Here is a 27,815-nt window from a genome sequence, read left to right as displayed (position 1 = left end):
GTTTGATTGCTATCGTTAAACCACTCTGCCTAAAAGGTCAGTCATCCACATGGGCTGCAACCCCCTCACATACATACTATTTTTCAATACTGAAAAAACATGTCGACCATGGGATGCACATTAATTACTGGTACATTAAAATATATTCCATGATTATTTATAACTTTATTTTCCAATCTTTACATCGACTTTCATGAAGTTTCCATGGCAGTTGTTTCTTCCGTGTATTTTCCCTTGTCTTTGCCCAGAGCAGCCAACCTTCCCTTGGCTCTCCTTTCAATGATGTTCTTTCTGTTTTTGTCCATCTTCAGCTTCACAATGACAACCTGCAGAAGAAACATTTATCAATACCATGTCACACATCTGAAGCAGTATTAGAATTGCATTCATGAGAAACAAAGACAATATTGTGTACATTCCTATTCGGATAAAAGCAGTACCTGGTGGTCACGGTGGCTCAGTCGGTAACGCGTCTGACTACCATGCTCAAGGTCCCAGGTTCGATCCCCGGCCGGTTCAAATCTGGGAACTTTTCTAACGTAGGAAGCGGCCCCGGCACCCACCCAGCATCGAATGACATGGGTACCTGGGGGAAACCGTGGAGGGTAAAGTCGGTCAGGGGCATGATGCTGATCACATCACCCACACTCATGACCGGATCAAGAAAGTGTGGGGCGTTATCCCCACACCCCTATATGCCTTCATGGCGTGGTGCTAAGCACAGGGGAGCACCTTACCTTTAGCAGTACCTGGTTAAGGTTCAAGAGTTCAAACATGTGCGAATCAACTTTGAAGGTAAAAAATATACTTCAACCTCATATCAACTTTCTGCAGCACAGGGATCTGGTTCATCTGGATTTCATTATTTTCCCGACCTTTCAGACACAGAGGTTTGATCCCCCCCCCCCCCAATAAAACTATTCAAACAAGTACGTTCTCAGTTTTACATTTAATCTTCATGGTCCCACAGAGCAAAATGCTATAACGTTTTCTCCTGATTTTACATTTTCCTGCATTTTAAGTTTTCAACTAGGCCCCCTGAAAAACACAAATTAGAGGTTCTACTGTATCTTTTTCCACATAAAACTTGTTTACCAACAATCACCACCATGTAAATATACAGAGGGGGTAGACAAATATACAGGGTGTTTCTAAAGGTCGTTTACAACGCTTGGGAGGTGATTCCTCACACGAAAACAAGCAAAAAGTCTAAGTTCCATTTTTACGACTGAGGCTTCGTTTCCGAGATAGGAGCCTCGCAAAAGGTGACAAAGTGATCGTCACACCTAACTGGGACGAATACTATAACAGATAGAGAGGCGGTTCCAAGGGAATCATAAAGGAATCGTATGTGCTCAGTCCGGAAGTCACTATGAAAAGTTCACTGCACGCATGCGCAATGGAGTCCTCAAAGGAATTGGGGATTTCCAGCAAGAACAATACATAGAAAGGGTATGTAACGCAGCAAGAAGGACCGTGACAATGAGAAATGCATTAAAGACAACACATCCCGACCTCAAACATCAAAACATGAGCACCGAACACAAAATCCGAAAAGTTGAGCACGGTTGCATACCCCAGTTACACGAGAGGAATGAACGAATCATGTCATGTGGCATACGAGAGACACATTACTCCACCAGGAGGAGGGAAAGAAAAACACATTATCAGGTGATTGCGACAACGTGTATTTTTACACGCGACAACTACGTAATATCCCCCCCCCCCCCCGACACACACACGCAACAAACAACAAATGCTACAATGTCTTATGCACAGACAGTGCGTGTCACTGTACACCAACTGAAGATGTCATTTTCACCACACAAAGGGGGTGGGGAGCAATACCAAAAGTGTTCGCACGCGATCATTGTTACGTAAAAGAGACCAGTTTTGGAAGCGCTGCACAGGCAAGTCTGGCTCTCGTAGTCTACGTTTGACCTTCATGACTGCTGTTCCCGCGAGAGGAGCTCGAAGGGTTGGTTCTCTCCGGCAGTCGTTCCAGTCGTGTTGCAGGTGCTGGGATGTGATCAGCAGTTCGCTCTAGGTTGTCATACGCATTGAAGAGTACTAGTATGTTGTATTGAAAGAAGTTGACGTGGTGGAGTGGACAAGTCGAAGTATCGCAACAATTGGTCTGTGGTGTTCGTACGGTGATACGGCCAATTTGTGCAGTGTGCCAGTGTTAAACAAAAACAATACTTTGCAGTTCCAGCTCCCTATTACACAGATGGCTGCGTATACGACCCAGCAGCTAGCAGACATGCATCTCATGTATGGGGAGGCACGTGGTAATAGCCGCAAGGCAAGGCGTCTCTATGGAGAACACTTTCCACATAGACCTTTACCGTCTCACACCTTCTTTCAGGTAGTGGACAATCGACTGCGTGAAACAGGGTCAGTGTTACCACCGCGGCAAGAAGTTGGAATACCCCGAAGTATACGCACACATCAGTTTGCAGAAGATGTGTTAACAGCGGTCGCAGAACATCCTGGAACTAGTACGCGCGTGCTCGCTCGGACACGAAACACGTCTCATGTGAATGTTTGGCGAGTGTTGTCAGAGGAAGGAATGCACCCTTTTCAACTGCAGAAAGTACAAGAACTGTTACCTCGTGACTTTCGCCCTCGTATGGAGTTTTGCCAATGGTTGTTGCATCATCTGGACACAAACCCTCACTTCGGGGCAAACGTATTGTGGACAGATGAAGCCATTTTCACCAGGATTGATGTCTTCAATAGTAGAAACAGTCATGTATGGGACTTTGACAACCCACATGCACTTTTTGTGGCCCATCACCAGCACAGGTTTTCAGTGAATGTGTTGTGCGGGATAGTACATGATCATTTAATTGGACCATACATTCTCCCTGTTCGCCTGAATGGTCGCACGTATCATGCATTTCTTAGTGACGTTCTGCCTGAACTGTTGGAGACCGTACCTTTGGCACTGCGGCAAGAAATGTGGTACCAACACGATGGTGCACCAGCTCATATCGATTGTAATGTACGACATTTCCTGCATGACGTGTTTCGCAATAGGTTCATTGGTAGGGATGAGCCTGTGCCTTGGCCACCGAGGTCGCCAGATCTCAACCCTCTCGATTTTTTCTTCTGGGGAGAAATGAAAACCCTCGTATACGACACACCTGTCACATCAGCTGAGGACCTCGTTGTCGCATCAACGTCGCCGCCGCGATGGTAGCAGATACACCTGGCTTGTTTGCTCGTACTCGACAATCCTTGAAATGTCGCTGTCATCTCTGCGTAGAAGTGAATGGCAGACATTTTGAAAACCGTCTGTGATTATTGCCCTCGGCAAATCTCAGTGAGAACACTCTTGGTATTGCTCCCCACCCCCTTTGTGTGGTGAAAGTGACATCTTCAGTTGGTGAACAGTGACACGCACTGTCTGTGCGTAAGATATTGTAGCATTTGTTGTTTGTTGTGTGTGTGTGGGGGGGGGATATTACGTAGTTGTCGCGTGTAAAAATACACGTTGTCGCAATCACCTGATAATGTGTTTTTCTTTCCCTCCTCCTGGTGGAGTAATGTGTCTCTCGTATGCCACATGACATGATTCGTTCATTCCTCGCGTGTAACTGGGGTATGCAACCGTGCTCAACTTTTCGGATTTTGTGTTCGGTGCTCATGTTTTGATGTTTGAGGTCGGGATGTGTTGTCTTTAACGCATTTCTCATTGTCACGGTCCTTCTTGCTGCGTTACATACCCTTTCCATGTAATGTTCTTGCTGGAAATCCCCAATTCCTTTGAGGACTCCATTGCGCATGCGTGCAGTGAACTTTTCATAGTGACTTCCGGACTGAGCACATACGATTCCTTTATGATTCCCTTGGAACCGCCTCTCTATCTGTTATAGTATTCGTCCAGGTCAGGTGTGACGTTCACTTTGTCACCTTTTGCGAGGCTCCTATCTCGGAAACGAAGCCTCAGTCGTAAAAATGGAACTTAGACTTTTTGCTTGTTTTCGTGTGAGGAATCACCTCCCAAGCGTTGTAAACGACCTTTAGAAACACCCTGTATATAGTTTTTAGATTTCACTTATGGAAATTTCTCCATTACCTTTTTTTTTTTAAAAAAAAATAATAAGTTGAGTATGCAGGTATTAGAACAAAATGCATTTATTGAAAAACAACATGTACTACCATAACAATAATTGCATGTTGAGGCAAAATCAAGACTCACTGAAACATTCTGAATGTAATAAAAATTATATCTAAAGATATCCGACGGGTATGTGGAAGAAGCTAATCTATTTGAATCAAATCACATTTTTTTATAGTTTTTTGAACCGCAGTTCAATCTCAATGGAATCATTACAGTAGTTATTTTACTAGAACTAATGCTTCCTCTGTAAAATTGTTCTTCTAATGTCCTTCATTTAAAAAAAATGGGGGGAATGTCACATGTTAAACCAGCTGAATCACAAAAGTGCTTTATTTTGGTCAAAATTTTAGTCTAACTTTCAAGGTAACTCTCAGATAAGGTAATAGGCCTAGAGTTTAAGGTTGGAACTGAATCATTGTACGAGGCGTATTCGTAAAGTAAGTACCGTTTGCAAATATTGCTGCTGTAGCGATGCAGTCACGACCTTGTGAGTTCTCGCTGATGTCCTTCATCCGTTAGTTAGCCACAGACATGCATGGGAGCAGGTCATGCTTTTTCTTCGTAGATTTCTGAAGGTTTGAAATGTTCAAGAAAATCAATCAGCCCGCCGACTGTGAAGTCCGGTCTTTGATTTGTTTTCTCAATGCAAGAATTGAATTCTTGCCTAGAGGACAGACCACCAACAAAGATTCCTGCTGTGACACATTAATTCGGCTGAGTCGTGCAATTCAAAACAAAAGTGCTTAGCGAAGGCATTCTGTTGCTTCACGAGAATGCTTGTCCGGATACGGCCCAACAACTCAAAATGTCATCACGTCATTTGGCTGGGAACAATTTGTTCATCCCCCAACAGCCCTGACTTGGCACCAAGTGATTACCATCTCTTTCTTCATCTGAAGAAGTTTCTTGCTGGTCAGCGTTTCGACAAGGATGACAACGTCGAAGCAGCAGTGCATGAATGGCTTTCGTCACAGGCGGAAAAATTTTATGATGATGGGATACAAAAACTAGTGCCACGCTACGACAAATGCTTGAACAATGGTGGAAACTACGTAGAAAATTAGTTTAAGGTCTGTAGAATGCAATACAAATAAAAAAAGAAACGAAACTATTTTACTTTAATTTTTACACCCTTTCAGTACTTACTTTCCAAATACGCTTTGTACAATGTGCCTTCATCAGCAACTGAACCTGGGTCCCCTTGATTACAAGGTGACAGCATTACCATTACACTCATTGCATTGATTTGACTGCTTGCATGAGTAACTAAATATTTATAAACTTATGAAAAACAAGGCAAGCTTTGAAACATTGTTTGCAACACTAAAGCTTGTGGGGTTCATATATTTATTTAGATTTTTAGAAACTGAAATTTACCTTTGATGGATGGATGCCAACGTAAACACTTGCACCATTGGCTTTCTCTCTCTGTATTCTTTCAATGTAGATCACAAATTTCTTTCGGTACACTTGGACAACTTTCCCAACCTGTTGTCCTTTGTAGTGACCACGAACAACCTAAAACAAACATTCAATTTATCAAAAAACAAACACTACACATCGACAACACAACTAAGTAAAATTTATCACCTTGCAAAAAAAAATATATAAAAAGATAAAAGTGAGTTTCAATAATTTATAAATAGAGGAATGGAGAAAGTTCATGAAGATATTCATACTTTGGAATAATCAGTGCCACAAATTCTTCAAGACAACAGGGAACATCTAGGAACATCTAGGACAACTAGGAAACCCCTAGTTGCTGCTAGCATATCCAGGAGTTCTACCTGATGTCACTCTGAGAATGGTTTACATCATGAGAATTTCTACACATACTTCTCTCTTTGACACATATCCCCCCTCCCCTGGATGTACCGGTGGCATCTCCTGGTTAAGTGCCTGGCTAATTTGCATATTAAGGACCTATTAATCCAATCATGGGTATGGAATGAGAATTACTGTGGCTTGCAAAACTATTTTTAATACCTGTTGATTTAATTACTTTACAGATAGATTATTCAAAATAGTTTCACTAGCAATTCAGAACTTGCTTTTTACATGCAAGTCGTGTTTAATCACTCTCATTAAGAAACACCACTTGGTTCCATAATCAATGCTATTAATACGTAATAAAGGTACAAAGTACGTTTTAATTCTCCCAACGAACTTGTAGTTTCCAATGCATATTTGCCACACGTATGTGCAAAACTTGATCATCATTCACATTAACTATTTATTTAGAGTTAATAGTCAAGTTTTGATATGCCCTTCCTTTCATCCAACATGATTAGAAATAACTGTGAAACAAAACCATATTAGTAGTGACACCATGAGCACACAACTGAGCAAAATGGAGTCCAAAAAAAACCTACGAGATAGCATTGGATTTTACTATCACAATGAGGACATTTTTGAATTGTGACTGCAGTTATGATAATTGTGATGTGCATTGTACATCAATGTAAAGATGAGATTTCAGAGAATATGTCTATATATTACATACACGTTACAGAGGTTAAGGTAGAGTAAGGAAATCATGCATTTTTAAAGAAAATAAGGCCATCCTGGTTCTGTCACAATAGCTGCTTGTAGCCTAGCAACTTCACATGACTGCAGTGGGGCCCCTATAAGCTGTGGATGCTGGAACAAAACATGGTGTGCTTGGACTTAATGTGAAGGCACATTGAGTGAAAATTGTGCTTCAAGGCCAGGCAAAAATAGTATTTTTAACAGTTCCCCATAGAATGCAAACAGTTACGTAATTTGTAATGTATGGACAAGTTAGTCACTAAACCAAACAAATTTTTCCAGTCACTAAACCAAACCAATTTTTTCCAAACATGCTGTATGGACCATTCATACACACCCTTGTGCTTAGCTGTAGAAATTTTAGATAGAATACAATAAATTGCTTGATTGTATACAACTGTGCATACTTTACTAACTGTTCCCCCCTAGCATGTGGCAACCAGGGACCATGAGCAGTGGCATGCCGAAGGGGGGGGGATGGGGTTATAACACCCCTCCTTTCGCCCAGTATTCCTACAAAAAAAACGTCAAAGGTAGCAAAATATGACAAAATGAGGGCTGACTACCAAGAAAAAGTATACATAAACCCCCCCTTTCGAAAATCCTGGGCATGCCACTGACCATGAGGGGGTCTTTAATTGTGCTTTCCTTCAAATTTGTGCATTCAGCATCCATAGGGTTCATTGCTAGAAGCAATTTTCCAAAAATCTTGTTTCATAAGATGGCTACAAGCTGCTTTTATTGTTTTATCCCCCCCCCTCTTCCTCCCCAAAAAAATTATCCACTTATTTTCAACTGACTTAGCACGGTTGTAGAAATATATCACTGCTAAATTCTACATCTTTTGTTCACTTTGGTGAACAGGGGTATATTCAATAAAAAATTTTGTCAAAAATTTCAATTTTTCTTCTTCGATTTTTAAACTGTCATTACTGGCAGGAAATTATATAAACTGCACATCCTCTAAGAGACCTGTCCCCTGGACAGGAAACAAAGAAAAAAAGATTCCATCTCTGTATGACAATTAGTTCTTGTGCTACAATTATTTTTGTACATAATGGCAAATTTGAAAGCCACACATGTGAAAAGTCTATTCATGAAGGTATCAATCATAAGTCAACACCATGCAATAAGGAACTGACAACAGCATACGTACATAAAATTGCTACTACTACTACTACTCAGGAAATAAACTTCACGTTTTGCACTGCATTCAAAATTTAAAAATCCATTGATGAAAGTATAAAGTAGTTGTCCTTTGGAACACAAAATGATTTAATTTGCCAGACAATTCTGCCCAATTATTTGAGAGGAACAATCAATTGCAGGTGTAATGCTGTGAAGGATATTATAGCAATTCTCTGAAATGTATTTGAATTTGCACATCTTCATGTAAATTCTGTTCACTCACACAAAACCATTCCATAGGAGATTTCAATTGGATGAATGGGTTAAAAGTTTATAAAATCTACTTGTGTTATTCAATAAGTGAGCCACCCATACATATTTCCTACAATTGTCATCTAAAAACGATCAGAGCCATAATTTTCTTCCAGAGAGCAGGGAACATTCTAGCGTGCAACAAATGATTAGGAAAACCCTAACCACTGCTAACACAACCAGAAGCTCTACCTGCTTCATTCAGAGAATGGTTTGCGTCATCACTTCATACCTCACGATAATTTCTGATTGCTGCATTCTGTCTATGTACTCACATTCACAGAACATGAACTGTACTTAGAGTGACCGCAATTTTTAATTACTCAAACTTTTGACATGATTCACCATTTGTTTTTCTCAGTACTCATACCCTTTTTATACTTAATTTAAATGCAACTTTTATTAGTTTCAAAATGAAGGCCTCTTTTGTGTCACTTACTTAATCTGATGATGTAATTCACATGGTATTAAAGCCAAGTGTGTATAGGAGACGGTGAGTTGGCTGATAGATTGGGATGAATATGCCTAGGCATAAAATTTCTACGCACAATTTCTTACAACTATTGCTTCATGGTTTGCAATCCTATGAAAGCATGGTTGTCAGACAATAAAATCATCACTGTAGAGATCTATAAATGATTTTTAGAAACAAAATGATCAGAGCCATTATTTCTTCAAGAGAAAAGGGAACATCTTGGAAAGCTGCAGACCATTAGCAAATCCAGGAGATCAACCTACTCTCATTCTGAGAATGGTTTAAGAGCATCATTTCAAATCTCTACACTGATTTCATGCATTAGTTTGTTGATTGTACAAGTTGGAAATAAAAGCATACTTTTACTGCCAATCAATTTGAAATAAATAAATATCCCATGATTTAAAATCTCTAATACTGTATTAAAAATTGTGGTTCAAGTACTACTCAACATGGAATGAATGCAGACAGTACTAAACTAGGGATGGCCGGATCCAGATTTTAAAATATTCCGGTCCTATGTACAGTTATGATATCTTGACACCTGGTTCTGAATCCTAGCATTTTTAGAACTAGGTAATCTTTGGACATACCTAGATTCAATCTCAAACCTCGCAACTTGCTATTTTTTCTCTCAAGACCTCCCACGCATCCACTATGCTCAACAAATCTTTTACAACATATCATAAACATGAGGTTGAGTGCCTTGCATGTATCACATACAGCATATCCCTTCCTTATCAATAATTCAAAGGTAATGATGCCTTTGCTTTCACTATTTTAAAGATGTAATCTTTATATCTGCATGTGTCCAAATAAGCTAATCCCAAATAGACCTACTGCTTTAAGTGCGATGCACATCACCATGTAATTAGTTCAGTACATTATTTTTGAAGTTATGTATTAAAATAATCAGAGTCATTATTTCTTCAAGAGAGGAGGGAATGTCTTGGAAAGCTGCAGATAATGAGGAAAACCCTAATCACCATTAGCAAATCCAAGAACTCAACCTGCTCTCATTCCGAGAACGGTTTAAAAGCATCATTTCATATTTTTGCATAATTAGACATTGAGTTCATAGACTTCTGTGTTAATTGTACAAGTTATAAAAAAATATTCTGCCCATTTAATCTGAAATAACGTACATCTCACACAATTCAAAACCTTTTAACTTGAAATATGGTTCAAGTAGCACTATATAACATTGTCACCTTGTAATCAAGGGCTTCCAGGTTCAAACCCTGCTGGATCCCACTTTAAACGGCAGGTTCAGTCCAAATTAGCCTCTTTGTGCATAAAGTGGACTTCAAAACTAAAACCCAAGTACAGTAGAACCCTGATTTTAGGTTCTCGGATTTTCCATTTTCCTGCATACATTCAATCTTGATGGTCCCAACATAGCAAAATGATATAAAATTTGACCATAGAAAAATGATATAAAATTTTTCTATATTTTCCAATTTCCTGAATTTCAAGTTTTTTTTTCACATTGGATGCGTGAAAAACTTAAAATTTAGTTTCAACTGTAGTATGTGAAAAAAAAAGGCAATTCTTCATTTCAGAAACTGTAACCTCCAAGAGATCTAAGACAGAGTTTCCTAAAATTCTTAGGAACACCTTCCCTTCATTAATACAACATATTAATGTTTAATATTAAGGAAGGTAAGTATCAATCGTAAGCCAACACCATGCAATAAGGAACTGGCAACAGTATAGGCACTTCTCAGGAAACAAACATCACATGCTTTGCTCTCAAAATGAAAAAAATAATCAATGAAAGTATAACCCAATGTGTTCTTGGAACACCAAAAAATGTAATTCGCCAGACTTATACGCTCAATTATCCATCAATTGCAACTGCAATGTAGAGACATTATATGATCTCCAAAATGCATATTTATTTGCTCAATTTATTTACATGAATCCATTTCAAAATGGATTAATTTTGGTGAAATGGTTAAACAAGTTTCTAAATATCTTGAAATCTAATTGTGTTATTCAGAATGCGAGCCACTCTTACAAAATTTTTGCAACTTTCATCTAAAAATGATCAGAGCCATAATATTCTTCCAGAGAGCAGGGAACATTCAAGCGTGCAACAAATGATTAGGAAAACCCTAACCACTGCTAACACAACCAGAAGCTCTACCTGCTTCATTCAGAGAATGGTTTACGTCATCACTTCATACCTCAAGACATGATTGCTGCATTCTGACCATGTAGTCAATTTGACAGAACATGGACTGTACTTAAGAGCGACTGAAATTTACTATTATTCAATGTTTTGACACAATCCACATTGAAGGAGACAGGAGAACATGAACTGTACTTAGAGTGACTGAAATTTACTATTACTTGACGTTTTGACACAATCCACATTGGTCTTTCCCAAAATTTACAATTTCTTGTAAAAATCAATTCCCGCTTTGCACAGTGATTTTTTTTTAACAAAAGTTGGTTAAAAAGTTTCTAAGTATCATATTATCTAATTGTGTTAATCAGGAAGTGAGCCACTCTTAAAAAATTTCTGAAACTTTCATCTAAAAACGATCAGAGCCATAATATTCTTCCAGAGAGCAGGGAACATTCAAGCGTGCCACAAATGATTAGGAAAACCCTAACCACTGCTAACACAACCAGAAGCTCTACCTGCTTCATTCAGAGAATGGTTTACGTCATCACTTCATACCTCAAGACACGATTGCTGCATTCTGTCCATGGAATCAATTTGACAGGAGAACATGGACTGTACTTAAAAGTGACTGAAATTTACTATTATTCAATGTTTTGACACAATCCACATTGAAAGAGACAGGAGAACATGAACTGTACTTAGAGTGACTGAAATTTACTATTACTTGACATTTTGACACAATCCACATTGGTCTTTCTCAAAATTTACAATTTCTTGTAAAAATCAATTCCTGCTTTGCACAGTGATTTTTTTTTAACAAAAGTTGGTTAAAAAGTTTCTGAGTATCATAACATCTAATTGTGTTAATCAGGAAGTCAGCCACTCTTAAAAAATTTCTGAAACTTTCATCTAAAAACGATCAGAGCCATAATATTCTTCCAGAGAGCAGGGAACATTCAAGCGTGCCACAAATGATTAGGAAAACCCTAACCACTGCTAACACAACCAGAAGCTCTACCTGCTTCATTCAGAGAATGGTTTACGTCATCACTTCATACCTCAAGACACGATTGCTGCATTCTGTCCATGGAATCAATTTGACAGGAGAACATGAACTGTACAGGAGAACATGAACTGTACTTAAGAGTGACTGAAATTTACTATTATTCAATGTTTTGACTCATTCCACATTGAAGAACATGAACTGTAGTTAGAGTGACTGAAATTTACTATTACTCAACGTTTTGACAAAATCCACATTGGTCTTCCCCAAAAATTACAATTTCTTGCAGAAACCAATTCCCACTTTGCACAGTGAATTTTAACAAAAGTTGGTTAAAAAGTTTCTAAGTATCATAATATCTAATTGTGTTATTCAGTAAGTGAGCCACTCTTAAAAAAATTCTGCAACTTTCATCTAAAAACGATCAGAGCCATAATATTCTTCCAGAGAGCAGGGAACATTCAAGCGTGCAACAAATGATTAGGAAAACCCTAACCACTGCTAACACAACCAGAAGCTCTACCTGCTTCATTCAGAGAATGGTTTACGTCATCACTTCATACCTCAAGACATGATTGCTGCATTCTGACCATGTAGTCAATTTGACAGAACATGGACTGTACTTAAGAGCGACTGAAATTTACTATTATTCAATGTTTTGACACAATCCACATTAAAGGAGACAGGAGAACATGAACTGTACTTAGAGTGACTGAAATTTACTATTACTTGACGTTTTGACACAATCCACATTGGTCTTTCCCAAAATTTACAATTTCTTGTAAAAATCAACTCCCACTTTGCACAGTGATTTTTTTTTTAACAAAAGTTGGTTAAAAAGTTTCTAAGTATCATAATATCTAATTGTGTTAATCAGGAAGTGAGCCACTCTTAAAAAATTTCTGAAACTTTCATCTAAAAACGATCAGAGCCATAATATTCTTCCAGAGAGCAGGGAACATTCAAGCGTGCAACAAATGAGTAGGAAAACCCTAACCACTGCTAACACAACCAGAAGCTCTACCTGCTTCATTCAGAGAATGGTTTACGTCATCACTTCATACCTCAAGACACGATTGCTGCATTCTGACCATGTAGTCAATTTGACAGGAGAACATGGACTGTACTTAAAAGTGACTGAAATTTACTATTATTCAATGTTTTGACACATTCCACATTGAAGTAGAACATGAACTGTAGTTAGAATGACTGAAATTTACTATTGCTCGACGTTTTGACACAATCCACAAGGGTCTTTCTCAAAAATTACAATTTCTTGTAGAAATCACTTCCCACTTTGCACAGTGAATTTTTTTAACAAAAGTTCAAAAGTTCGTTAAAAAGTTTCTAAGTATCATAATATCTAATTGTCTTAATCAGTAAGTGAGCCACTCCTTAAAAAAAATTGCAACTTTAATCTAAAAATGATCAGAGCCATAATATTCTTCCAGAGAGCAGGGAAAGAGTGACTGAAATTTACTATTACTCGACGTTTTGACAAAAATCCACAAGGGTCTTTCTTAAAAATTACAATTTCTTGTAGAAATCGATTCCCACTTTGCACAGTGAATATTTTTAACAAAAGTTGGTTAAAAAGTTTCTAAGTATCATAATATCTAATTGTGTTTTCAGTAAGTGAGCCACTCCTTAAAAAAAATTTGCAACTTTCATCTAAAAATGATCAGAGCCATAATATTCTTCCAGAGAGCAGGGAACATTCAAGCGTGCAACAAATGATTAGGAAAACCCTAACCACTGCTAACACAACCAGAAGCTCTACCTGCTTCATTCAGAGAATGGTTTACGTCATCACTTCATACCTCAAGATACCTTCTCCGATTGCTGCATTCTGTCCATGGAATCAATTTGACCGGAGAACATGAACTGTACTTAGAGTGACAAATTTACAATTACTCGAAGTTTTGACAATCCATTGGTTTTTCTCAAAAATTACAATTTCTTGTAAAAATCAATTCCCACTTTGCACTGTGTCTCAAGAAACAAGGGCGAGGCCCTTGTCAGACAAAAAAACTACCACTGTAAAGTTGTAGACGTCTACAACTGGCTTTATACAACACAGTGATCAGGATCCGCTAAAAACAAAACTAGAAATACCGTATTTACTCATGTATAATGCGCACTTTTCTCCAAAATTTTTGCCCCCAAAAACTGTGGTGTGTATTATGTACGGAATAATTCAGACAGCCAACATGAAACCGTACAGGGTCGTTCCATGGTTTTGTGACACTTGCATTGATTTTTCATGTTTACGGAACCCTAAAATGTTATATATATCATTGTAAAGCTTAAATCCTGCAGTTTCTGAATATAGGAACAGTATTCTACTCAAGATAACAACACTAATGTGAAATGCAGTTGAAATAAGTTCATCACAAAATGAAGGAATGTTCTGATTTTTATGGTACTTTGGATGAAAGAAAACAAGGAAAGAGATAATAAAAATTAAAATGTATTACTGGCCAAATAATATGACACACATGGAGTGTGTAAATTGCTTAATAGAAGAAAACTTGTGCTGCTGCTATTTGGAAGGTCCTGAATGTGCCTCGTATAAATATTACATTAGTCACGGGAAGAAAAAGTATATATTTTGTAGTTCTTTGAGAAAAAGTAAAGAAGGAATGAGCAAAACCACGTATAAAACTTTGAAGGCCATTTCACACAATTTTTCACTTTGTAATGTAATGTAATATTCTGCGACACCAACGAAAGCTAGCACCTTCTGTGACATGGGATGGATATCAGCAGTATTTGTTGGGAGAGAAATAATAGAAAATAACTTCCTGAGCACTGCATATCCATAACGTAATTTTGATCTCGCTTTCTACTATTACAGAATAAATAAGGTGGTTAAAGAGTGAAAGCTTTGGGATGCTAACCACAGTGGAGGGAGGGGGGGGGGAGGTGGCGTGGGTTGGTTACTTATAGTTTAGACAAGGGAATATTCTCCCCTTGGTCCACATAGCAACAAGTGACTCACTGAATATGTATGATGCCATTCACTGTTGATCGGCATAGCAACAGCTTTACAACCTACAACTAAGAAAGCCATTTCTTGAAACTGGATTGTACTGAGCATTATATACGAGATGATAATTTTTTGTCACTTTTACCAATCAAACACAGGGTGCGCACTATACATGCGTGAATGCAGTAATTCAGGTGGCAGAACAGTTTTCTCAGAAGCAACCCCCCACCTTTCCTTTTTGCTTGCAATTATGAGCTAAGAAAGTCATGATAAAACTACACATTTTGAAATGTGATCTTAAAACATTTAATTTATTAATCAATACAAGATTGGATGAAAATCAATTAATTCTTGTGCCGGAGTGGCTTTTCTATGCAGTTACCATATTGTACTCACTATTTAAAGAAAATCTCAATAAGCAAACAAAAAAAAGAAGGGGGGGGGGAAACCAACCAATTTCGAAAATCAGGAGCCATGTGAAAATATTCAGGCACCATGGCTACTGGATGTCACTTATCTGGATCCTATTGCAAACAAGGTGCGTACAGACCAAAGAGATTTCAACTCAGAAGCACTGTCTATGGATTTTCACTCATTTAAGGTAACAGTGTCTGTTAATTTGCTTTCATCTAGGCACACACACACATATCCACAGAAAACGTACTGGCAAGAATTTCTGGGGCAGCGAAAAACTGAAATCGCAACATTTAACAACAATGAAAAATTTTGCTACAAAGACAGGCCAGAACCTAAAGTTTAAAGTGTGATCCCAACCACATGATTCCACCAGGGATCCCTTGCTTTGAGTAGATCTTTGGATTTATATTAACATTTACTTTTCTTTGGACATTTTAAGTGTTTCAAGCAGTCAAGTGAGTAATAACAATCATGCAAAATCATCTGATGAGGACTAAAACAGTATTAAGATTATATAAAAAAAAGTGTGTGTGTCTTGGTTAAAACACAAAAAAATGGAAGATAATATTATTATGCAACAATGTAAAACTAATTCCACTACCTTAACCCTTAAATGATGGCCCGTCACCTATAGGTGGCAGCTGGTATTTACGCCAACGACGGACTGTCACCTATAGGTGACAAGATGCTTTTGCGTGTAGTATCTGACTTTTTGGACATACTGTGACTCTGATTACACAGGCCTGCGATGAAAAAAATACAAGGGAAGTGATAGGTGAACTTCATGTATTTTGTGGAGCCGAGTTCAAAAAAAATAAAATAAAATGTCTATCACGTCACGTTTTCTTGAAAAATTTAATTGTACTTGGATTTGTATGAACATTTACCATTAATATGTTGTTTAGGCATGGAATATCTTTCCTCCCTGCCTGACCATCATTCTACCGTGGTGAAACGATACCCCTCGGTGACTCCCCCCCATCGACGTCCCTCCCTCCCCGTCGCAATCGCTCTCGACCAATAGCATCGCGCAAATCCTTATCTTGGTTCGCCGACTGTGCAGGAACGCTTGCTAAGCCAGCGTAATCGGCAGTCACCTTCCAGTTGTGTCGAGCTTTATCTGGATTGATCCTGAACGTGTTATTCGTAAGACTGAATTCTCGCGACTTGTCTGGAGGCAGCAGAAACGATATAAAACAGATGTCCTCATGGGGGACTCAGTTTATCGCTCTTTAACCCAGCAGATCATGTACTTACCATGTTCCTAGTAAGATAAAAGACGTGGAAATTTGTAAGTTAGTCTCAATTTGTCTTTCATGTGTAGTGTCGTGCGTGCGCTGATACAGTGACAAGTGGAAACTCCATCACAAAAACAATTGTAACTGGTGTTTTCCTCTGTGCGTTTCGTGAACCATGGCTTCGAGTTCGAGACGTTGTGAAAATGTGCCAGATGACTTTTGTTACATATGCGGCGAATATAGTGCTCTTAAACATCGCATGAGGAGCATTACAAACTATGTAAGAAAACTTTATCTTTCGTATTTTGGCATAAAACTCTGAGATCAGGACAAATCGTGGGCTCCTCATAAAGTGTGTGTGCAGTGTCTCAATGATCTATGCTTATGGCTCAACGGAAAGAAGACTGCTTTACGCTTTGGAATTCCTATGACATGGAGGGAGCCGAGAAACCACTGTGATGACTGTTACTTTTGTGCCTGCCATGTCCGTGGGTATAAACGAAAAAATCACAAGCTAATCTCTTATCCTGAGAACATTCTATCGGCCATATGCCCCGTTCCTCATGGACCTGATGTGCCAGTGCCTTTGCCTCCAACTGAATTACCAGTCATCTCTTCAGTGTCTTCAGACTCGGAACATCCAGACGGCCAAGGCTCCGATACCGATTATAAGCCCTCTGGAGGCGATTCACCTCAGGTTGATTCAGGTTGAACTTAATGATCTGACTAGAGATCTGGGCCTTTCGAAAGAGGCAGCTGAATTGTTGGGCTCCAGATTGAAAGAAAAACATTTATTGGCCAAAGGAACCACGTTTTATTGGTACAGGAATCGAGAAAAGGACTTTGTTCAGAACTTTGAGGAAGCGGAGAACCTGGTCTATTGTTCTGATGTTCCCGGATTGATGAGCAAATTTAATATCACCTACGATAAAGATCAATGGAGGCTGTTTATAGATTCATCGACAAGAAGCCTGAAAGCTGTCCTTCTTCATCACGGAAGCCAGTATGCATCTGTACCAGTTGCACACTCGGTACATTTACAAGAACGCTATGAAAACCTGGCTCTCGTCCTCAACAAAATAAAATATGCCGACCACAGTTGGACCATTTGCGGTGATTTGAAAGTTATCTCCATGTTTCTTGGTCAACAAGGTGGATATACAAAGTTCCCATGCTTCATTTGTGAGTGGGAGAGCCGTGCAAAGACTCAACATTGGGTCAAGAAAGAATGGGCTAAAAGACAAAATCTTGAACCAGGCACCAAGAATGTGATTCGGAACAGCTTAGTTGACCCAAAAAAAGTATTGTTACCCCCGTTGCATATCAAATTAGGTCTAATGAAGCAATTTGTCAAGGCTATTCCAAAAGATGGCAATTGTTTCAAATACCTGTGCAAAAAGTTTCCAGGTTTATCCGCAGCCAAGTTGACAGAGGGAATCTTTGTTGGTCCAGATATCCGCAAGCTCATGAAGGATAAAGACTTTGAGACTAGCATGACAACAAAGGAGAGAGAAGCATGGGTTGCCTTCAAAGATGTGGTCAGTAAATTTCTGGGGAATTACAAGGATCCTGAATATAAAGCAATTGTTATGAATATGCTGGACAAATTTCAAGCGTTGGGTTGCTCCATGAGTGTCAAACTACATTTCCTTCACTCACATGTGGACTATATCCCCGAAAATTTAGAAGCAGTCAGCGAAGAACAGGGTGAAAGGTTCCACCAAGATATTAAACATATGGAGCACAAATATCAAGGACGATGGGACAAGAACATGCTCGCCGACTACTGTTGGATGTTAACACGAGAGAGGCCTGAGATTGCATATAAACGAAGAACGTGAAAAAGAAGTTTCAAAGGCAAAAGGGTACGTACGTAAATATAAACTTTGTTTGTGTTTGGTTTTGTTGTTTGTTCAGTTTACAATTTGTGTCAAACGTTCATGTACACATACATTGCTCCTCGTGGTCAATCGTCTATTTTATGTACGTTACCTTAACAAACACAAATGAACATAATACGTTGGTGCTTTTTTCTAGAAACTTCACCATAATGGGATGTAAAAAGTGTAAACGCAAGGGAAGTTTGTGTTTTTCTCGACCAGAGGCGGCTCGTGCGATCTGGCAACAGTGGTTTTCTTCCATTTAAACCTATAAAAAATAAAATCAATTGCCAATAAATCAATTTGCATCACCAAGCATCGATTTTACATAGATTTAAATGGATCAAAACCACTGTTGCCAGATAGTGCATGCAAAATTGTTCGCGAAAATTCCTTTTCACATAGTATTTTAGCAAAAATATTGATATCGATTTTACAAAAAATCCTGACGTGATGGAAAAAATGGAGGTCATTTTCGAAATCAGCACACCCAAGAAGATAAAACTCAGCGAACACGTCTCTTGTATTTTTCAACAACTTCAATTTCGCAGGCCTGTGTTATCTTTAGATATACATGTTTTGAGTTCTGCATGAGTCATGAGGTGTGTGATGAACAATGAGCAAGGTTTAATATAATTTCGGCTATATGGAGGGAGGGAGTCAGCTCTCCGAAAATCACGTTCTATATTTTCTTTTCTTTTTGCTATTTTCTCATTTCTGGGATACGCATAGGCTCCTCTAGCAAGGGAATGAACGCACTAAAATAATCTTCTGGTTTCCCTTTTCACATGTCAGTTATAATGGGCTGGCAGCCAATTCGCACAGGGGGAGTTCAAAGTCCCTGGGACAAAATATTTTACGATGCCTTTGTTCACTTCCAAACAGGCGTCATCATGTCGGAAAAGGATCTAAGCCAAGTTATGCTATTTTTGGCTTCAATGAAGTGTTTATCCAGGCCACGGGAGGAGAAAGTATGGTGAGAGGGGCTGGTGGCTGTCATTTCAGGAAGGCTTTTTGAAGGGCGAATTCATTGTCTTTGCAGGGTTACAAGTGGTCGGGTGTACTTTTGCAGTGGCGAACTGTTTGTGTACCCTTGTGTCTGATTTTTATATATATCAGTGGCGGACTGTGCGCTCGTGTCTGCTTTTTATACAGATCAGTGGCGGACTGTTTGTGGGGTCTTTTTATATAGATCAATGGTGGAGTGTTGTGCAGTTTTTAATTTCTTTCCCCTCCGACACGAGAATAGGTGTGTAAGATGGCAAGAAGACCCAGTTTGTCATTAAGTGATATTGATGAAGAGTTGTGTGCATTAGATACGGATTCGGAACCAGACGATGACAACAATCCTGACCTTACAGCGTTGGGCAACTACAACTCTGACGGCTTCAGACAGCGATAGTGGAAAAAAAAAAAAAAAAAACTCTGGTCCTTCACATTGGAAAATATTTTTTTCCCTCAGAAAGTATCTTTAACATTTGCATGATTTTTTGTATGATAATGCCAAACATATCGGGGAATCCGCAGGTATATTTTTGCACATTTACATCCTGGCGCTGCCGAATGGGGAGCCTGCGATTTTCAAATTTGGTAAACAAAATCAATTTTTCTTTCTTTCTTCTTCTTCTTATAACCAATAACGGAAAATTTGGTTTTTATGCCATAGGCTTATAGCCCCATGTGTACTGAACAAAACTAGCTATAATTTGTAACTCCAGTGTTTATAGTTCCAGAGTAAAAACAAATTATTGTACGAGCGCGGAATTTCAAATATCCCGCTGAAAAAAACTCTGGTGCTTCGCATTGAAAAATATTTTTTTCCTCAAAGTATCTTGAATATTTGCATGATAATGCCAAACATATCGGGGAATCCACAGGTATAATTTTGCACATTTACATCCTGGCGCTGCTGAATGGGGAGCCTGCGATTTTCAAATTTGATAAACAAAATCAATTTTTCTTTCTTCTTCTAACCGATAACAGAAAATTTTGTTTTTATGCCATAGGCTTGCTTATAGCCCCATGTGTACTGAATAAAACGAGCTATAATTTGTAACTAGCGTTCTTAGTTCCAGAGATATAAAAAAGTATGTAAAAGAATGCGGAAATTTAAAATTCCCGCTGAAAACACCTTCGTCGTTCGTGCATTTTGCGTCAAAACTCGTCTAAGGGTTAATCATAGGCTTTCTTGAAAACCCTACTTTATGCAATTTGTTATTCTGTATTATGAATGTAGGAAATGAGGTAAATATAATATTTAAATAACTTTGGTGTTAACTCTAGTGAGATGCAGATTATACATTACTTTTGTATGAAAATGATCAGAGCCATTATTTCTTCAAGAGAGGAGGGAACATCTTGGAAAGCTGCAAATAATTAGGAAAACCCTAATCATCATTAGGAAATCCAGGAGCTAAACCTACTCTCATTCTGAGAATGGTTTAAGAGCATCATTTCAAATCTCTATATAATCAAATTGAGTTCTGCATTGGTGTGTTAATTGTACAAGTTGTGGGTGGAAAAAACATATCTCACAAGATTGAAAATTTGTGGCTATAGTAGTACTCATGTGTGGTTACAATATTATAAACAAGAAAATCCATAATTAAAATGCATGATGCATGTTAGGCTAAAATAAATAGTCCGATCGAGATCGAATCAGGTTGCATCAACTCGTTAGAGTTAGAATATACTAACTGGTCTGTACAAGTTAGGCTACACCAAATCATACATATGAAGTAGGCTACACTCACTCATCTGCACAAGTTAGAATAGGCCAACTCGAATACAGGGCTACAAAAATAAATGTCCTACAGAAAAGTTCTGGTAAACTTCCTGCAAGTACTGTGACAGACAGAGCAATGTTCAGTGTACTGTACAGTCACGTGGCAAGTGTTAACAGATCACTGAAGGTTAAAAGCAGTAGGCAAGCATTTGGTAAATCATATGAACCTGAACACTACTTCCTTTCTGCTTTAATACCACTTCCTTACACCAGTCTGATGCTGGAATGCACCAGCACTAAACCCAGTGTTGACTTTTCAGGATCCTACACACACCTAGTCATAACTGAAGTTCCTCTACTCAGGGCTCTCGAAGAGCCTGTTCGAAGCACTGAATCATGGTGAAACTTGGTATAGAGGCAATGGTGACTGTGGGGAAGCAAATGCTGATGAAAAAAAAAATGTTCAAATTTGTGCCACAAGGTGGAAATGTGGCTGAAATCTGGTGACCAGTAAAGAACATCCTGTGAAATGTTTCGTGAGACTATTGATCACCTCTTATGCTTTCAAAGGGTCATTCATGTTCATGGCGTGAAAATTTAACACCTGTACTGACAAACTAAAAATAAAGTGTTTCATGTCCAACTTCTGGTTACTTCAGCACCACATTTCCACTTGGTGGTAAAAATTAGAATTTTTTCATCAGCATTTGCCTTCCATGGTCTTCAGCACCTCTACATCAAGTAGCACTGCAATCCGAGGCTTCAAACAGGCTCCAGAGAACTCTGAGCAAAATTTAATTATAACCACCCTGTATCAGCCAAAATTTGATATCAATCTAACTCTACAAAAAACCGTGCCCAACATTTTCACAATCGGGGAAAAATACAGCCAATGTGAGCATTGAGGATAGCAACACTAATGATTCAAATTCCCAAAACAAAGGTGTCAAAAAAATATGAATGGAACATACCTGGACTTCGTCATCTCTCCTAATGGGAATAGTTCTCACGTTATATTTTTGACGAAGTTCCTTTGAGAGAGGTGCTCCCATCAATGTCCTCCTAATGTGTGATGGAGCACTGAAATGCCTCTTGCGGTTCTTCCGCCTTGAGGATGTAGCAAATTTGTTGAGCTTCATTTTAACACTGTTAAATAGTAAGTAAAATGACAAATAAGCATTTGAAAAAATAAATACATAAAAAACACTGTCAAAACAAGCCAGAGTTAACACTCATTTATCAGAACAAATTTTCCAGGAAATTTAAAATTCTCAGAGCATTATGTGGTGCTTTAACATGTCAATAGTGTTAAATTGATTGTTCTATGATTCTTTTCAAATTCTCCTAGTAGGAAGACTAATTATCGTAGAATTTGGCAATCATTGTCACACAAAATCTGAACCTTCCTTAAACCAATGAGCACTGTTTGGGTTAAGAAAAAAAAAAAATTGTTGACGTAAATAAGAAACTATTTGACCTAGAGAGCCCAAATTGGCGTCACTTGCTTCTGTTTTTCATGAGCTTTAATTTGAAGTTCAACATAATGGGTTATTGAATATTATAATCTTCAAATATTCTAAAATTATTTTTTTTTGGAAAATCTCAAAAACACAAATTAATATTTCAAAAAATATATGAAATTTATTGACCTTTATGTAAAAACTGTAACTATAACCTGTGCCAATTTACTACATAACATAACAAGATGTTTCGGTACTAATTTACTATCCTTCGGACACATTTATTTATTTTTACAGAAGAAACTACTTACCGTAATTAGTTCCTGTAGCATTGTCGAACATCAGGAAGGTGTTTTGTGTGATTTGGGAATGTTTCAGAGCTGAAATTCATGTTGTTCGTTGAAAATTAATTCTCCGACGGAGATAGCGTTTGGCGCGTACATCTGTGTATACCATGAAGTTCGTACACCTTCATACACCATCGCCTTCATACACCGTCGTGACGACTATCATGACGTGTCGTGATTGTGTTTTGTTGATATCCAGTGTTTCGAACTGCCTGCGTTTGCGACGAGAGTTAGAACTGTGGATCGAGGGTTTGGAGAATGACGTGTGGTGGGTGTGTTGTAAAGTTTGTGCCGGGTGTGGACAAACCATTGGCGCTAGCCCCACGAACCATTGGCACGTGGATAGGTTAGTAGGGCCACGCAAAGGTTTCAATAGTTAAAAAGATAGCCCCACGAACCATTGGCGCTAGCCCCACGAACCATTGGCACGTGGATAGGTTAGTAGGGCCACGCAAAGGTTTCAATAGTGAAAAAGATAGCCCCACGAACCATTGGCGCTAGCCCCACGAACCATTGGCACGTGGATAGGTTAGTAGGGCCACGCAAAGGTTTCAATAGTGAAAAAGATAGCCCCACGAACCATTGGCGCTAGCCCCACGAACCATTGGCGCTAGCCTCACAAACCATTGGCGCTAGCCCCACGAACCATTGGCGCGTGGATAGGTTAGTAGGGCCACGCAAAGGTTTCAATAGTTAAAAATTGGTTTCGAAAAAAATATTCGTAAATAGATCTGATTAAGTTTGTCGATGGGTATTTCTTGGGTTCCGAAGGTTGAAACACTGCATAACAATTGAAAATCGAGAAAAAAGAAGGCCGATGCGTCATTCCTACGCGTTATTATTTACAAAGGTGTCCGCGCCATGTTGTGTGTGAGGCAAACGGAAAGGTAGGAGGAAGAGGTAGTCGTAATGTGAAAAATTGCTCTTACTTTCAACAAAACAACGTCAATACACGTTCAGGAATGTTCCGCGAAGCAGATACGTAAGTTCGAATGTCAAAAATTTGGCAAAAGAGAAGCCGGACGCGCAATTATGTGGGAAGGTGTACTCGCGATATTGTGTCTCAGGCAAGGAAAAACACCTACCAGAAAGACGTTCTGGTAATGTGAAAAATTGCAATTAATTTCATCAAAACAACGTTAATACACCTTCAGGAATGTTCCGCGAAGCAGATACGTAAGTATCAATGTCAAAAATTGACGAAACCAAAAAAATAGAGGTGTCCGAAGGATAGTAAATTTTTACCGATGTTTCTACTATGGGTATGGCATTAAATTGAACACATTGTATTTGGCAAATATTGGTAAGGTAAAGTTCCCCATGTCCATGGCACATTGAGGGGATAGGGAGGTAGGACTCCACACATTCTCAATCTCAGCAATTTTGGAGGTGATGTGATCAGCATCATGCTGCTCCTTTACCTCCCCCTTAGGCATCCATTGATTTGAGGTGGAGTGCGCCCCAGAGCTGCTTCATGCAGGGACAAGGCCGGAAATCCCAACCTTAGATCACCCACCCCAGGAATGGAACCTGAGTCTTTCACATGGTAGTCAGGACACCCTACCGACTAGACAACCATGGCTCTTATAGGGTACATTTAAAACCTACCTAAACAAAGGATAAATATTGATAAGCTATTTTTAATGTGATGAATGTAAAAAATTGAAACATGATAAAAAAAAGGTCCAAATTCCTCTTGTTTTATTGAGATTTCATCATGCTACGAATGCAATATCAACATGGTTTGATTCAGATTTACTTCTGGAGTTTGTTCAATATATGCTTCCGTAGGGTAGTTAATTTAGGCAGGCCAGGTTTAGTTCTCTTAGCATTAAAATAAAGACCCTAAATGCATTCTACTAAGGTTCCGATTTACTTCTACATTAATTCCCACTAGTCTACGATATTTACAGTTGCTTGTAAACAGAAAATATATTGTCAATGAGAAGCGTGCATGATTGCGTAAGGTAATTTTTAAGTTGTTTTTTCAACACAAATAACTTTTCTTTTGAAATCCAAGCAATGCTCATTACTTTAAGGTAGGTTCAAATTTCTTGTGACAATGATTCCCAAAACTGTACGATCTCTGCTAGGACAATGTGAAAAACAATCGGGGAAAAAACCCATTAAATTTATGTGAGCGTCTAGTTTCCGCATATACCAATGAAGGGTTAAAATTATCTAGAATAGATTATGAAATATTGAGAATTAGGATAGGTCTGCTACTATCATAATAAAAAAACCAGGTAGCCTTGAGCCTCTGTATCCCCTGGAGAATGTGCATGGTTTATGAAGATTTTGTTGTTCATGAAAGTTTTCAGTTGATTTTAGCTCTCGGAAATGCATTCTTGTGAAGTAAAGTACGTCCTGTTATTTTAGCATGTGCATACAAACAGTTTTTACTAACAAAAAGCGGTGAATATACTCTGAAATTGTACGTTTTAACTTAGGTGGGTCATTCTTTGGGGATCAAATATCTGCTATTTGTGCTTTGTAAAAATTACTATCCTTCGGACACCTTTAATTTTTTCGTTTCACAATTTTTGACATTCGTACTTACGTATCTCCTTCGCGGAACATTCCTGAAGGTGCATAAACGTTGTATTGACGAAATTCATTGTAATTTTTCACATTACCAGTACTTCTTTCTCATAGCCTTTCCACTTGCCTCAGACACAATATGGCACGTACACTTTGCTACATAATCGCGTGTCATGCTTATCTTTTGTCAATTTTCAATCGTTATGCAGTGTTTCAACCTTCGGAACCCAAAAAATGCCCGTGAACAAAGCTCATCCGATCTAATTTTTTTTTAACTTTTTCGCGTTGTTTTAAGAAGAAAATTTTAATCTTTCGTGGAGCTTCCTTTGAATGGTTTTAGGGCTATCCATCCCGAAATAAGTGGGAAATTTAATTATTTTTTTTTCGTTTGAAATTTTTGAGTCAAAATTTCCCACAGATTGCGGGCTCTGCCCCTGTGTAATTGACCTACCGTTTCCAACCGCTATTGCAGCCCCCCTCTGCTCTGCTTCGCTCCGGCTCCCCGGCTTTGCTACCAGTTAGATATACCGGAAACACATTTAACTCGTTTATTTTTAATTAAAATTCATTTCTACTTACCTCATATGCATAGCGGAACATTTTTCAACTAGGAATTACTCTTTTTCCAATGAAAAAAAGTGTTATTTTTAACATTATAAGTATTTATTTCTCGTTGCTAATTGGCGGCCAAATTTTGACTCACGTTGTCTATCGTCAGCTGATATGCAGTGTTTCCAAACTTATGAACTGATAATTGCTGCACAAACTATTCACAAAAGGTTTTCAAGCAAAAATTGATCCACAAACCACTCACGGAAGGTTAGGTTCAGTTAGGTTAGGCAAACAGAAAATTGACTTTGGAAAAAAAAACACGCTCACACGTCATCTTGTAAAACTACCACCTGGTTGTTACACTAAAACTTATTAACCAAAAAATGATTGTTTTTAATCCACAAACCATTCACGGAAGGTTAGGTTAGGCAAACATAGAAAATTACATTGGAAAAAAAAATCCCGCTCACACATCATCTTGTAGAACTGATTCACGGAGTCGATGGTAATGGTGGCACGAGCTATCGTGCAACGGAGATACATGAATGTCGAAAAATACCATATTTACAGGCCGAATAACTTGCACAATTCGAAAAAACACTTTTCCCAGCTTCAGAAAGTCCACAAGAACTAAATTCCGTAAGTACTTTCCAGTTTTTTCTTCAGTAAATTTCAAGAAATGTGTTTCCGGTATATCTGATCGTTACCCCAGCCTTTTTCTATAGAGTCCCTTTTAAGGACGTTAGAAATTGGCCGGAGTAAACTGGCCCCAAACTTTTAAATTTGAAGAAATCCGTTTCCAGGATATGGAAAACTTACCTGAATTTCACCACACATCCACGACACGTCATATTAGGCATATACCCACAGCCCATTCCTTCTAAGGAGTAGCTTACATTCACTGCCACATTTTGGACATTCCTCTCCTTTCTTCACAATACCATGTTCAATTAAAAATCCACTGGATCTTCCACACCCGGTACAAACTTCACCAAGCATCCAGGACACGTTATGCTTTTAAATCTCATTGTAAACACAGACACGGTTCGAAACACTGGATACCCCATGAACATGAACAAAACACATGCACAATTATCTACGAAGGTGTAAGCGCCATACTGTGTCATACGCAAGCGAGACAACGCAAATAAACAAGTACTAGTAATGTGAAAAATTGACATTACTTTCATAAAAAAGACTTGAATACACTTTCCCGATGTTAGACAATACTACAGGAACTTATTACGGTAAGTAGCTTCTTCTGTAAAAATGAAGAAATGTGTCCGAAGAATAGTAAACTAATACCTTGTCCTATCCTAAAGCTGGAACCACTTTAACATTACGTAAACCATTGAAATTTGTCGATTAAAAGAATCTCGAGGGGGTACATTGGGTAAACGGCCCGCAAAACAATGCAAATCTTTCGATAGATTTTGTTCATGTAGGAAGTTGAATGCAAGTAAAACCATCAAGACAGAAAGATTAGATACTATCTCTCTAAATTCATCCAAAAATATCAATAGAGGTATCATCATAATAATGCTGTAAGCAGTCTGGATACTGAATAATATGAAATATTAACATCGTAAATAGCAGTTTAAAAAAAAACAACAGGAATAATGTTGCTCTGAACATTTTTTCCCCCCCATGCGTACCAGAGGGATAATGATACAAATGGAATAGGCTACATCAGCTTTTCTCTTGCTAACGTGGATGTTAACAGATCATATAAATAGGATATATATTTAAAATTTCCAAGCTGGTCAATACTAGAGAACGTGAAAAAGACATTGATGTGTAGCATTCATAGTCGGAAAGGACAGATGAAAATAGATATTTGAAATAAGACCTTACCACCTAGGAACACGTACGGAAATCGACAGAAGCAAAAGAAAGAATCGCCACAGATAATAAACACGATGTGACGCATGTATTTTATACAACGTAACTCCAACT

The 27,815-nt window shown here is 38.4% G+C and overlaps 1 protein-coding gene across 2 annotated transcripts; it reads right to left on the bottom strand.

Annotated features, from left to right (window-relative positions):
- Positions 1 to 150: 150 nt before the first annotated feature.
- Positions 151 to 27,815, bottom strand: RpL26 (ribosomal protein L26). Of its 2 annotated transcripts, XM_083118172.1 has the most exons (4): positions 27,714 to 27,815; positions 21,931 to 22,105; positions 5,507 to 5,647; positions 151 to 326 (listed from the first exon to the last, which is right to left on the bottom strand). In XM_083118172.1, exons 2-4 carry the CDS (start codon positions 22,096 to 22,098, stop codon positions 192 to 194), a joined length of 444 nt encoding a protein of 147 aa, XP_082974298.1. In that variant the 5' UTR covers positions 22,099 to 22,105; positions 27,714 to 27,815; the 3' UTR covers positions 151 to 191. The 2 variants fall into 2 exon arrangements, with proteins under 2 accessions (XP_082974298.1, XP_082974304.1); XM_083118178.1 differs by lacking the exon at positions 27,714 to 27,815.

The sequence above is a fragment of the Lepisma saccharinum genome, chromosome 1, assembly GCF_977018435.1.
Source record: "Lepisma saccharinum chromosome 1, izLepSacc3.1, whole genome shotgun sequence".
NCBI lineage: Eukaryota > Metazoa > Arthropoda > Insecta > Zygentoma > Lepismatidae > Lepisma > Lepisma saccharinum.
The sequence above is the reverse complement of the archived record's forward strand: the minus strand, read 5'-3'. Positions and strand labels throughout refer to the sequence as shown.

Excerpts from the sequence above, each read along its gene's own strand:
- RpL26 (XM_083118172.1), bottom strand. The coding sequence starts at position 22,098 with ATGAAGCTCAACAAATTTGCTACATCCTCAAGGCGGAAGAACCGCAAG. Across the intron at positions 5,648-21,930 it reads GGAGAGATGACGAAGTCCAG|GTTGTTCGTGGTCACTACAA; the intron begins GTATGTTCCATT and ends TGTTTGTTTTAG. Across the intron at positions 327-5,506 it reads TTGGCATCCATCCATCAAAG|GTTGTCATTGTGAAGCTGAA; the intron begins GTAAATTTCAGT and ends TTTCTTCTGCAG.